Raw genomic sequence first — 11,962 nt, 5'->3', positions numbered from 1 at the left:
ACCTCACATTAACTCACAATCTTTATGGCTCATTATTGCTCGCCAATATTGGAGCTATCCAGTCATACACCTTTAAGGCCAGATGTTGGTCTGACAAGGAAAACGAAGATGTGCATGGATCGTTGTCTACAAGTGGGTGCATCAGATTGCTCCTGATTCACAGCCATATTAGTAAAGAAATACTCAGAAATGCAAATTTTACCTCAATTTTCTTCATATATGTCCTCCATCATGAGAAAAATAACAGAAAATCCTGTTAAAAACCCCAAAACACAATTATTGTCAGTGTTCTTTTTCTTTTCTTCCAGTGGTTGGGATTTTTAGAGGTTTGAAAGATTATTTTAATTATATCAAATTAACTTTTACTTTCATGGCTTTACTCAAACAAAAAAAAATCCAAAAATAAAAAATATACATATAAATATATGTACATAGAAAGTGAACTGTTACAGGAAAGAAAGAAGCTGTGTGATAAGTTGTCACAGTAACACTGTCATGAATATATTTCCATGTGTTCCATCATTCCTCACTCATCCTGTGTGTTTTGTTTTTCTCTTGTTTTTTAATTCCTCAGGAGACCCCCCTGCCAGATTCTGTCGCTTCATGCTACCTGAATAAACAGAGCGTTTCATAAAGATCTATACTACGTGCCTGGATCTGCGTGTGTGTCTGAATCAAAGGTTCCTCTTGAACAGGTTTCCTGCCTGCTGAGATACGTGCATACCACTCGTGTCCATGTGTCCTTAAGGCCATCTGAAACACTAAAAATGTTTTGCTTGCATTTTCTGCAGTGTTTTAAAGGCTCAGTTTTTCTACACTAATATAAACTGAGAGCAAAAGTGGGGTCATTTAAGTAATGTGAGAAAAAGAAGGCGGGTGAGCTGATGGCCAGCAGGTTTCAAAAGGTTTTTTTGCCAACAGATGGAATACTGACTCCAAGGATCCGGTTCATTAGCTTAATGGAACCTGATACGATTGTAACCCTCCTGTTCCCCCCAAAAAAGAAAAATGGTGGTTTCATAAATAATAAAACAGATGTTTTGTTGACATAATTTTAATTTGTTGTGGCATTACTACTACTGCTAAATGTGTATTCTCCACAACAAACACACAACCAGCAGGTCGAGTTCTGTCCAACCAAGAGTTTGTCGCCTGAGGCGAGCCGCAGAGGTTTAAAAAAAGAAAAAGAAAAGGTGCCTCTATAGCAGAACTCAGTCATGGAGACAAATTTAAAAAGGCTGAAAAATAACCCGATTGCAGAGTTTCCTCGCCTTCAGCAACACCAAACAAACGTGGCGTGATCTGAAAGTGCACTTTGTAAGCAAAACTGAGTTATAATGAAGAGCTGGGGAGTGCGGGCTAACCAAAAGACATGTCAGCTCTAACGAGATGCTTGTCAAAAAAAAGGAGGAGGGGGCGGTTTTCAGTGTGTTATCCACGTTCTTAATTTTTAATGAATGCCTATTAATTATGAACAAATCTGTAGCCTAACACTAATAAGTGGCACGAGGGGTTGCCTAGGAGCATTGGCTTTTTCTGTGTGCTTGTGTTGCTTTGTACTGTTGGGGCAGTGAGGTGGAAGAGGACACAACACCTTTGTGTCAGGAGGGCACCGCCAACACATTGGATCTGTAATGCAATCTTGTTTTCATGCCATGTTATATAATGTTTTTGTCCTAATGGTACAAAACTGACCTGCTTTAGTTGTTGCCGTTTAGCTCCGATGATTCTTAAAACCTTATTTTTAATGGCGTTTTTATACGTGAGCCTTCAAATGCTAAATCAACACAGCTGGACATCCTAAAGTTTATGTTTATGTCTGTCCTTTACCTTTCCGATTTAAGTCTAAAATTAGCTTGGACGCATCCTGCTGTGATGCTGAAGGTGCAGACATCTTTTCCCCTATGAAGGACATAACAGTGTCTGAAGTTTGGGGGGTAGGGAGTGCAAGGAGGGGTGGAAGGGACGGAGGAAATTGTGACTACCGTGTGACAAGCACACAGTTCCTTCCTCTCAGGCATGAGAAACAGGAAGAGGAGCACATAAGGCATTATTGTGACGGAGAGGAAATGCAAGGTCCTCTAAAATAAGAGCTCCAATCTTGTGGTCAATGACAGAGGCCTGTCCTCCACGGCCCCACAGAGACCCCAACCTCCACAACCTGACACATTTGTATCCCCTCATTTTAGTGCTACATGAAAAAGCAAAACAGCTACAAACTCTTATCATGTGAAGATTTTAACACAGCATATTATAAACCTGTTAGCTCTTTTGTGTTACACAATGAGGAGCTGTGTTTGAAGCGGCTAAGGCAGGCATATGGAGGGGCTCCACCCTGCTTGTGTTCAACAGAAGCTGAGGAGGAGCCGATTTCTAAGAGAGACGCGAAGCTTTGTGACTGGCTGTCTTCCAGTTAATTAAAATCCTACATTATCCGTTTCATGCTTTCAATTATACAGCTCTGGAAGGAGCCCAATCCTCTGCATGCAGATAGCTTAATAGCAGTAGGATGTGTTTGGGTGAGGGGCACCCCCCCCCCTCCCCCCTACATTTCTGCTGCAGGATACAGCGCTGGAGCTGCTGTCATTTTCATGCCTTGATCTACAGCAGCACCTCTGATGATCCAGGCAGAGATGGCTGCGCGCCGCCTTCCCTGCAAAATCTGCATGTCACCTCGAGCAGCAAATTAATTGGATAAGACCAGCTTTTGTAGAACATGGCAGGTGTTCACCACCTGTGATCAAGTACATCTGATCTGCTGCTGAGAGCGAGGCAGTAACCTATCGCTGCTTTGCCGCTGCCAAGTCCCCGTTTTTCTCAAGTTATTTTTATTTTTGCGTGAGTGAAAAGCATCAGTTGACAGTGTTTTGGCTCGATTACCAAATACTTCATCAACATCTGATCCTGCTTCTCAAAACTATTTACTTTTAAACACAAACTAAAGGTTTGAGGTGATGAATCACTCATGGTACACCATGTTCACTGTGGATGTCACAAGTTTATTTTTTTCAAAATGTTATTTATCACAATGAACTTTTTTTTTCCATATCAAAAAGAAAAAATTTGAAAGTAAAAACTTAAACGTCGACAATTTTCAAAATAAATGGTAGTAAACTCCAAACCAAAACACATTTTTTTTAATCAAGAAAACTAATAAAAAAAATGTAAAAATATATGCACCAAAAATATTATTTAGATTTAAAATAAATATTCAGAAATGTATTTTTCTAAACTTATCTTTTCATTTCCTTTTGAATTTTAGCTTTGAAACTAAAAAAATAAAAGAATACTTACTGCCATCTAGTGGTCATTAGTATACCCTAATTGAATCTCGAAAAGAATGTACTTTAGGCCTTTCAGCGTTTACTTTGAAACCAACATAACCTGAATGAGTGACATAATGAAGAGAAAGACTTCAGAGTTTGTGAAAAACGCTCTCATCCCAGACCATAAACATCACTTAACAGCTAATTATCAAGACAGTCAGGCTTGGGAATTTTTTTCTCCGCTTGTCCCGGTGGGAGTCGTCTCATGCTGATGTGGGGTTTCGCCATCTTTGGTGCTCTCTCTGGGAGTTTGAAGCATGTTGAGAAGAAAACCTCTTCCTATACAGGGTAAAACGGGGACAGATGACTCTTTTGGAGATGGCCTTCCTCTTCCTTTCGTAATCAGCTGGTCCTGTCTGCATCCTTTCTTGACACCTGCAGGCGGAGAACAATCGCCAGACGTTTCTTGCGTGAAGTGTGATCCTGTGTTTGCAGGCTGCGCTGATGGATTTATAGAAGTGTCAGCGTCCACAGTAGGGCGTCCCGTCTGTGTCCTGCGTTCCTGTAAGGAGGCCGAGGACGAGGTCTGAGGGAGGGGGCTGAAGCGAGCCAGCAAGCCGTCCTCCGTGACGGGGTAGCGGCCTCTGGCCCACTCCTGCCGCCTCAAGCGCATTTCATCCAACTGTCTGATTTCTTGGGGTAATTCCTGCACCCCTTCCTGTCGAAGGCAGAGAGATGATTGAGGCGCCCTCACAAACACGTGAAAAGCAGGGAACAACAGATGTAGGCAGTGGTCGCAAGGGAACATACATCTTTCCTGGTTCTAAAAGGATGCCATCAATCTCATTTTGAAGGAAAAGTATGTGATCTCCTCACTAACAGCTCCAAGGGTGAAAAGGTCAGAGTCAAATGTCACTCGAACTATCCATAACTCAGCTTTAAGAGCTTCTGTGTGCTCAGGCTTACCCCTGACTAGTTTAAGTTTCATAGTTTTAGGAACATAAATCACAAAAAGTAACAAGTTTTAATCAGAAATGGCTTGCTCCAAGAGTACAAGCCTGTGTACCTTTCAAAATAAAATGTTTTTATTCAAAAATCAAAAAGAAGTTTACTTTTTCTCTATTAGTTCATGTAAAACAGAGGAGAAAAAAGGTGAACTGTGTCATAAATCAACACCAACATTTTTAGGTGGTTAAAACAATAAAAGCGGGATTTTACTTTGCCAGTCATAGACAGACCTGAGCAGTCATGTGACAAACACAGAGCAGGGGGTCTAACATTTTAAAGTCCAACATTTATAACTACTATTAAATGGGAACTTAAAATTAAATTAAATTAGGAACATTTTTGAAGATTATTTCATTTCTATTTCATTCATTCATTCATCTTCTTAACCGTTTATTCCCTTTCGGGGTCGCCAGGTTGCCGGAGCCTATCCCGGCCACTTGGGCGTAGGCAAGGGATACCCTGGACTGGTCGCCAGTCTGTCGCAGGGTGGAATATCCTCAATCACACATCCACTCACTCTCACACTCACACCTATGGACAATTTAGAGTTGCCAATCAACCTATGTAGCATGTTTTTGGACGGTGGGAGGAAGCCGGAGATCCCGGAGAAAACCCACGCATGCACAGGGAGAACATGCAAACTCCACACAGAAAGGTCCCCCATTGATATTGTTTTTCATGTCCCCCAGCCGGGACTTGAACCGGGGGCCTTCTTGCTGTGAGGCAAGAGCACTAACCACTGCGCCACAGTGCAGCCATGTCTATCATACTGAAAAGTTTTGGTTCCTAGGCATGAACCAATTGTATGGTAACACGTGTCTTAGGTATGTGTGGTACTGACTTGCTCCGGTGTGCCGATTTCATAGTAGCTGCTGTTCAAGTAGGAATCCACCAGGGTCATGTAATCGTTCATAAGCGTATCCAGCAGCATCAGTCTGAGCGGCTGCAGGTGGATCACTGACACCACCATCACCTTAAGGAGGGGGGCCGGACAAGGCCGCTCGTACCACACCTCCATGTCCTTCTGTGGAAGAAATTTGAAAAATGAATGAAAACAATATGCCAAGAATTTTACAATTCTTTGAAGAAAACCGTATATTCCAGGTTTAAGTAGCATATTCTGTAGAAGATAATGTTCTGAACGACGTGTTGGAACATCGCCGTTTGTCATAGTTTCCTGCGTAATATGCCACCAGACCCACATGACGCTACGAGAAGCATTATTTTCGGACAACAGTTCCCATCAGCGTGGGAGTTGAAGTGTAAAGCTCAAGTTCAATGAGGTAAAGCCAACTAAAGAAAAGAAAGAAAAAAAGAACTCCAACTCTCAAACCAGCAAACAAAACAATCACCGCATTCTTCACGCATTTTTCTCACTATCCCACATGCTGTTTATTTTCTCAATAATGTCCACATTAACCAGGAAATGTTAAAAAATAAGTTTAGCTGTAGAAAATGTCACCATTTTTAAATCTAGCTGATGGAAAGACTCAAAGTCAGAAAACTCCAAACTTCGCCAATATCCCCCTGACTAGGAACAATGCAAATTTCTCTTCTGTACATTTAGAAAACCTGCATATCATGTTTGGTATCTACAGAGGACATTTGGGGCTTTACAATGATACCAACTGTGAAGGGCCGAGGGGGATTGTAGTTTTTTGCTGGATTTAAAAAAAATAAACTTCAAATATTTGGATGGTCGGAGTGAGTTGCTTCTGTGGAACTAAATTAAAAATAAAAGAAAATGTTGGATTACACGATTTTCCAGTTTAATGATATTTTGTTGAGGGATTTCTTTTAATTAACAAAGGGGTACAAATATTATTATTTTTTTTTTCAGTCTGTTGTTATCCAACTTACTAGAACTGCGTATGAAAACAAAACAATCATGCGATGTTCGGTTTATGCAGGAAGATGAAGGCTGGGTGGTGAGGCTACTAAATATTTGTAAATGTTGGTGCTAACATTTTCAATCTTCTTCCAATCCTTTTGTGAAACTCAACATATTCATCGTCTGGTATGACAAGAAACTAAATCTATAAATAAATGTCCTTTTTTATGAATAAAAAGTGAGAATTACTAGGTATGATTTAGCTATACTTAAGCTTTAAAGCAGTAAGTGTCTCTAAATTCTCTATTTCTCAAAAATGTTCCAAAAAAGTAAAAAAAAAATCTCTATTTTTTTAAGGATTTTGCTAAGTTTATTCAGTAAATACAGTGATCCCTCACTATAACGTGGTTTACTTTTCACGGTTTCGCTACTTCACAGATTTGCATGGTGTTCTGCATTCTGATTGGCTAAAAAGTTACTCCGCTTCTTCTCTACCTGTGCGTCAATAACGTTGCAGTTTAAAATGTACACATACGTAAAACAGCCTGCCAAATTTACATTACGTACGTTCCAATTCTCTTGCAATTTCAAGTTTCTCTAAAACCCATGGAAAAAAGAGCGACAACAACTGCCTATCACTATGTTCTTCTCCCGAACAAACACACACCTGCACTGCGGGCTTCAAAAGAAGAAAACACTGCAGAGCGGAGTCAGGATGCAGCGGCTCAGTCTGAAGAGCAGTGAAATACACCTGAGTCACTATTTGTCCAACTGTACTTTGTATTTTTTTCATAATAATTTTAAATTTTCTCCCGTTTAATCCAATTACTCGGGTCGCAGTGCTAATCTCCGCCATTTGAAGCCTTCTGTTCACATTGATGATTAAAATTATTATTTGACAGTACAGTACAGAAGTTATTTGTTTCTAAAGTACTTTTATTTGTGAATAAAAATGCTTGAGCCTGTAAAATGGCTTGATCTTTCTTTTCAATGTATAATAGAGTATTTATTTGTATAATAATTGTAAAAAAAAATAAAGGTTTCTACTTCATAGATTTTGCCTATCACGGGTTCTTTTTGGAACGTAACCCAAGCGAAAAACAAGGGTTTACTGTATTCTTTAAAATCATAAAAAGTATATACCTTAATTTCTGGGCTATAAAGCGCACCTGATTACAAGCCACACCCATTACATTTTGACAGGATAAACCATTTTGTACATACATAAGCCGCACCTGTCTATAAGGCACACATGCCCACATTGAAAAATGTGTTGTAGAATGAGGATGTGTATGTGCTGAAACCGTGTGGGTGTGTAAGGAGGAGGAGGGAGTGGAAGGAGGGGAGGGCGGGCGTGCAGTGCAAGAGGGAGTGAGAGCAAGAACAGCAAAAGTGTGTTGGGGGTGTGTGTTTATGTTTGTTATACAGAGTGAAAGAGAAGTGTAATGAAAGAAGGTTTCCCCCAGAAGATGAATGATTCTTTAATAATGATTCTTTATTAACCCGCTCTGGAGGCTCTGTGGATCAGAACGGGGAAGTGAACAACTAAAGGAAGATCCGCCTTTGGCGGAGAGGAAAGAAAGAAAAAAAGTAATCGCAGGAAAGGTTCAACACATGATATATTTACAAAGACAGACTGTACACAGAAAGAGTTTTCAAAGTTTTAATGATATACATGAGCTTTTCTTTCTAAATAGTGCCTAGATCAGAGTTCACAGTGGTGTGCAGCAGTAACTTTCTACAACAGTGACACACCGTAACACAGCGCTAACAGGGCTGGATTAAAAAAACATTAACGTAAAAGTCACTGGAGCTTTCTTCAGCTTCCTCATGTGCATTTAAACCATGGAAGTCTTCCTCCCGGGTGTCGGATTGGAGTAGCGTCAGATATTCTTCGTCGCACACTCTCTCAGTGTCTCCTCCATTGTCGCTGTCAGTACTGTCACGCTCATCCAGAGGCACATTCACTCCTGAGCTTGCACTGTCCTCTCCGTCACGCAGCAGACCAGCTTTTCCAAACACGGCGGTGAAGGTGGATTTTTACACACTGCTTTTAACTTGAAAGCTGCATAATATTATAGTCACGTGCACGTTGGGTCTAAAGGCAGCAAGGGATTGTGGGACGCGGCCAAAATAGGGCTGAGCATGGGTGTTTCTTTTTGTTGCACCATGGGTGAGGAGCCTTAGAGCACAAGTGACCTCCATGCCGTTTGGTGGCTTTCTGCCCGAGCGCCTCTAGCGGCCGTCAGAAAAAAAGCATTAATTAGCCGCATCATTGAATAAGCCGCAGGGTTGAACGCGTGTAACAAAAGTAGCGGCTTATAATCCGGAAATTACTGTATTTTGACAAATATTTCACTGGATTAAATCATAATCATATAGAAAAAATATGATTTTGCATTAAAATAAACTGGTAAAAATGCAAAGTAAAGAGGGCAAAAGGTTAGAGTCTCTTAGTAATACCTTTTTTAATAGGTGAGGATTTTGGATTCTTTGTTTAAGTGGATGGGGTGATGAAGGTTGAAGACATTTGAATTATTCTACATATAACACATCTTTTGACAATAAAATAACGTCCTGGTTCATTTCCGAATTCCAAAACTAGAACCACAACTAAGCAAACAGCAGTCTGTTTCGTTCTAATCAAGTACTTTGGCTGATTTACAATAAGAAAATAAGTTAAAAAAAACAACGTTTTGACTCTTTGATAAAGATACTGAAGATTTATTTTGTTTATTTGTTAGATTTTTCATAAAAACTTGACATACATTGTTTTTTGTCTTTCCCCAAAACTACAGACTTCTAAACGGGAGTGGGTTTCTGTACCTTTGTGAGCTGGGACTTCATCTGAAGAGCCGAGAGCCTGGAGGACGGCACCTTTAAATGGAGACTCACCACCTCCTGGAGAGAGCTGATTCTGTCAGGAAGGAAGCCTCCTGTCTCTGAGTGGAAGCACATGACATCTGCCACCTAGAAAAACAGAGCAATTAAAGCGGGTAATGCATCAATCAGACCTGACCCAGGTGATCCAAAAACAGAACAACAAAAGGCCAAATATGCACAAACATGAGGGTTAAGCCATGCATGGAAGGCAAGGTTTACATACCTGGGTATCAAAAACATTCATTAGCTTTACGCCAAACTGAGCCATCAAACTTCCAGCTATGACTCTGCAATCATGAATGACCTGCACAAAAATGAATGAATTAGTACAAAAAAACTGTGTTTCCCACCGAAAAAATAAATAAAATAAAGTGTTGCAAATTTAGTTCCAATCACTAACCTTTAGGATGTGCTTACTTTCCAGAATAAAAGACAGACCATTCCTAAAAGCCTGAGTTCCCAGCAACAGGATGTCAAACAGATATACTTTCTGTGTGGTAGCAATCTGAACAAAGGAAACTTAAGTTACTGTTTTTCAAAGAAAATATAGCAATTAAGAAAACAAACGAATACTAAAATAGAAAATATTCGCGCTTTTAGTTTGAAGTTTCCCACCTGCAGCCAACACAACCTTCCATTCCTGGATTTGTCAACGCCTTCAGCATTCACACCAATCACACTCTGCTTTTTGATGTGAGACACCTAATAAATAAAAAAGTTCACATTTTACATCAAATGATTAAAAATAAAAGGCTTCCAGCACATAGATCTACTCACTGCAGGTCCAAACTTCCCATGAAACTCATCGATGACTGCAAAACTGATGCTGCCGACTTCCTCTTTGTCCTCATCATCTGTAAACATCCAACCACTCGGAAGTTCAAAACATCCAACCACTTATTTTCCATTTTAAAAAAAAAAAATCAATATTTTTTGACGTAGTTCTTTAAACTCACTGAAATTGATTGGGCTTCTGTAGGGCTGAAACATCTTTACATCTAACTTCTCATCGGGTTGGTCTGAGTGAGAATTGCTGTCCCCCCCAAAATACACTTTTTTTGGTAAAAAAATATTTCCTAATTAAACTTTACACATTTATTAATCATGATGCTATTGTCAAAGCTACTTACCCAACCTCGTTGCTTTCTTGATTGAGGAATTCAACTGTAGATTTTAATAAAAAATAAAATAAAAAGGCGATTAAATCAGATCAAAATGGCAGAAAAGACTGTTCTAAAGTGGACTCACCATTAACAACGTCACGACCAAAGAATAGCTTGGATCCCGGAATTTTGCATCCATCACTGGTACTAACTGCAAGCACGTTTAGTAAAATTCAGCGAATTAATAAAAGGTGGCTTCAAAACGTACAAACTGTAATATAATAAACAACTATTGGAAGTGGTCTAAGAAAAGAAAAAGTATTGCAGCTAACCGTCAGCTAACACCAGCGTCCTGTCTGTGTTGACTCGCTGTACAAGCCCGACGAAGGTTGAATTCTTGAGCGTTAATTTGACGCGTTTTCCTTTGAAGAGAGTCGTAAACGAAGCGGCCTCGTCAATCATTTTAAGTTTATAAAACGAAAAACGACAAAAACTGGCGGGAAATCCGAATTTGTAGCTTGCTAGTTTCAATGGCGCGATGCCTTTGTGTTGGTGGTGCGTTTCCGAACATCCGGTTATTTTTAATTTGATCTTTTTCATACACAAACTGTTACAAGTTTTATTTGTTTATTTGTGGTTTATTTCAGTCATACGGTTTTTAAAATGTGCACCAATTTTTGCCAAGTTGAATGAACTTTTAAAACTACATTTTGAAATTTGATTAATTTTCTTTACAAGGTTACTTAAACTTGCACAAATACAATGGCCTTACCATTAAAAGGCGTAAAAAAAGAAAAATCAAATGTAAAAAATATTAAAAAGTTGGTTTTTTTTAGATAAAAAACAACTTTAGAAGGAGCTCATACTCATAAATTACAAAAAAAAAGACCTAAACGGAAAGAACAATTGCATTTTGTTGGAATCTTACTTTCTATAGCATCCTCTTTTGTGGAAAATGTATTACGTACAACAAGGTCAAGCAAAAATCAGCCAAAACAACATTGATTGTGTCATACCTTCCTAAAAATTCCACCAAAAATTAAGAGTCCAAATACGTCTATAACTTATGGACTGTAAAAAACATGTAGACCTGGAAAACAAAGCAAGCAAATTATCTTTAACATCACATAATAATGAGGTGTACTTTAGTCACCTGCATAAGTCTTCCTGAGTGGATGGCAGAGTACATCCACCAGGGGGAGCCATCTCCTCAGTTTCAAATAAAACTTGTATTTCAAGGTTTTTGATTCTTTACATCCAGGCTTTTATATATTCATAATATGTAAATCAATGTATTTGTAAACATCCAAAAACTATGTGAAATATATTTTTAATAGGCTCCTGCACTTTGCTTCCAAGGCTGTAAAATGCTCTGATCTGTATGTTCAAAACCGTTTTTTTTTTCACAGCTCAGCTATGTCTCAAATGTTGTTCACATCCGTACATGTATTTTTATATGTATTTTAAGCATGTGCAACATAAATCAACAGCTACAAATACATCTTACGCTGGGCACAGGCAAAAATTTTATTTATCAAATAAAATCTGTGTCACAGGAAGAGCTGCAGACACGATGCCTTATCACAAAGACACAGCTGCTAATGCACAGGTCATCATGACTCTAGTGCTGCATTGCAGCCCAAACAACATGTCAACTAAAAACATTTGTGGAAAATGCCTTTGTCAGCTCTGAGGTGTCAGACTACTGCATGCCATCACTGTCCGATAAGTTTTGTTGATTCTCATTAAGTAAAGCTTAAAGTTCAGTTAAAGTAACCTACAGCAGAGGAAACATCTTGATGCTTAAATAAAGATAAAATATGATGTGTAATTTACATTTTCCTCTTAATAAATGGAGTAAAGTTTGAATT

General features: G+C 39.1%; 1 protein-coding gene across 2 annotated transcripts; it reads right to left on the bottom strand.

The window, feature by feature from the left end:
- Positions 1-3,418: 3,418 nt before the first annotated feature.
- exd1 (exonuclease 3'-5' domain containing 1) lies at positions 3,419-10,645 on the bottom strand. 2 transcript variants are annotated; one of them, XM_004082337.4, is made up of 11 exons: positions 10,424-10,645; positions 10,237-10,302; positions 10,119-10,152; positions 9,945-10,021; positions 9,766-9,842; positions 9,604-9,690; positions 9,389-9,493; positions 9,212-9,292; positions 8,932-9,075; positions 5,116-5,298; positions 3,419-3,984 (listed from the first exon to the last, which is right to left on the bottom strand). In XM_004082337.4, exons 1-11 carry the CDS (start codon positions 10,551-10,553, stop codon positions 3,484-3,486), a joined length of 1,485 nt encoding a protein of 494 aa, XP_004082385.1. In that variant the 5' UTR covers positions 10,554-10,645; the 3' UTR covers positions 3,419-3,483. The 2 variants fall into 2 exon arrangements, with proteins under 2 accessions (XP_004082385.1, XP_011488729.1); XM_011490427.2 differs by having other exon boundaries at positions 9,945-10,040; positions 10,424-10,513.
- Positions 10,646-11,962: the final 1,317 nt, after the last annotated feature.

The sequence above is a fragment of the Oryzias latipes genome, chromosome 22, assembly GCF_002234675.1.
Source record: "Oryzias latipes chromosome 22, ASM223467v1".
Lineage (NCBI taxonomy): Eukaryota > Metazoa > Chordata > Actinopteri > Beloniformes > Adrianichthyidae > Oryzias > Oryzias latipes.
The sequence above is the reverse complement of the archived record's forward strand: the minus strand, read 5'-3'. Positions and strand labels throughout refer to the sequence as shown.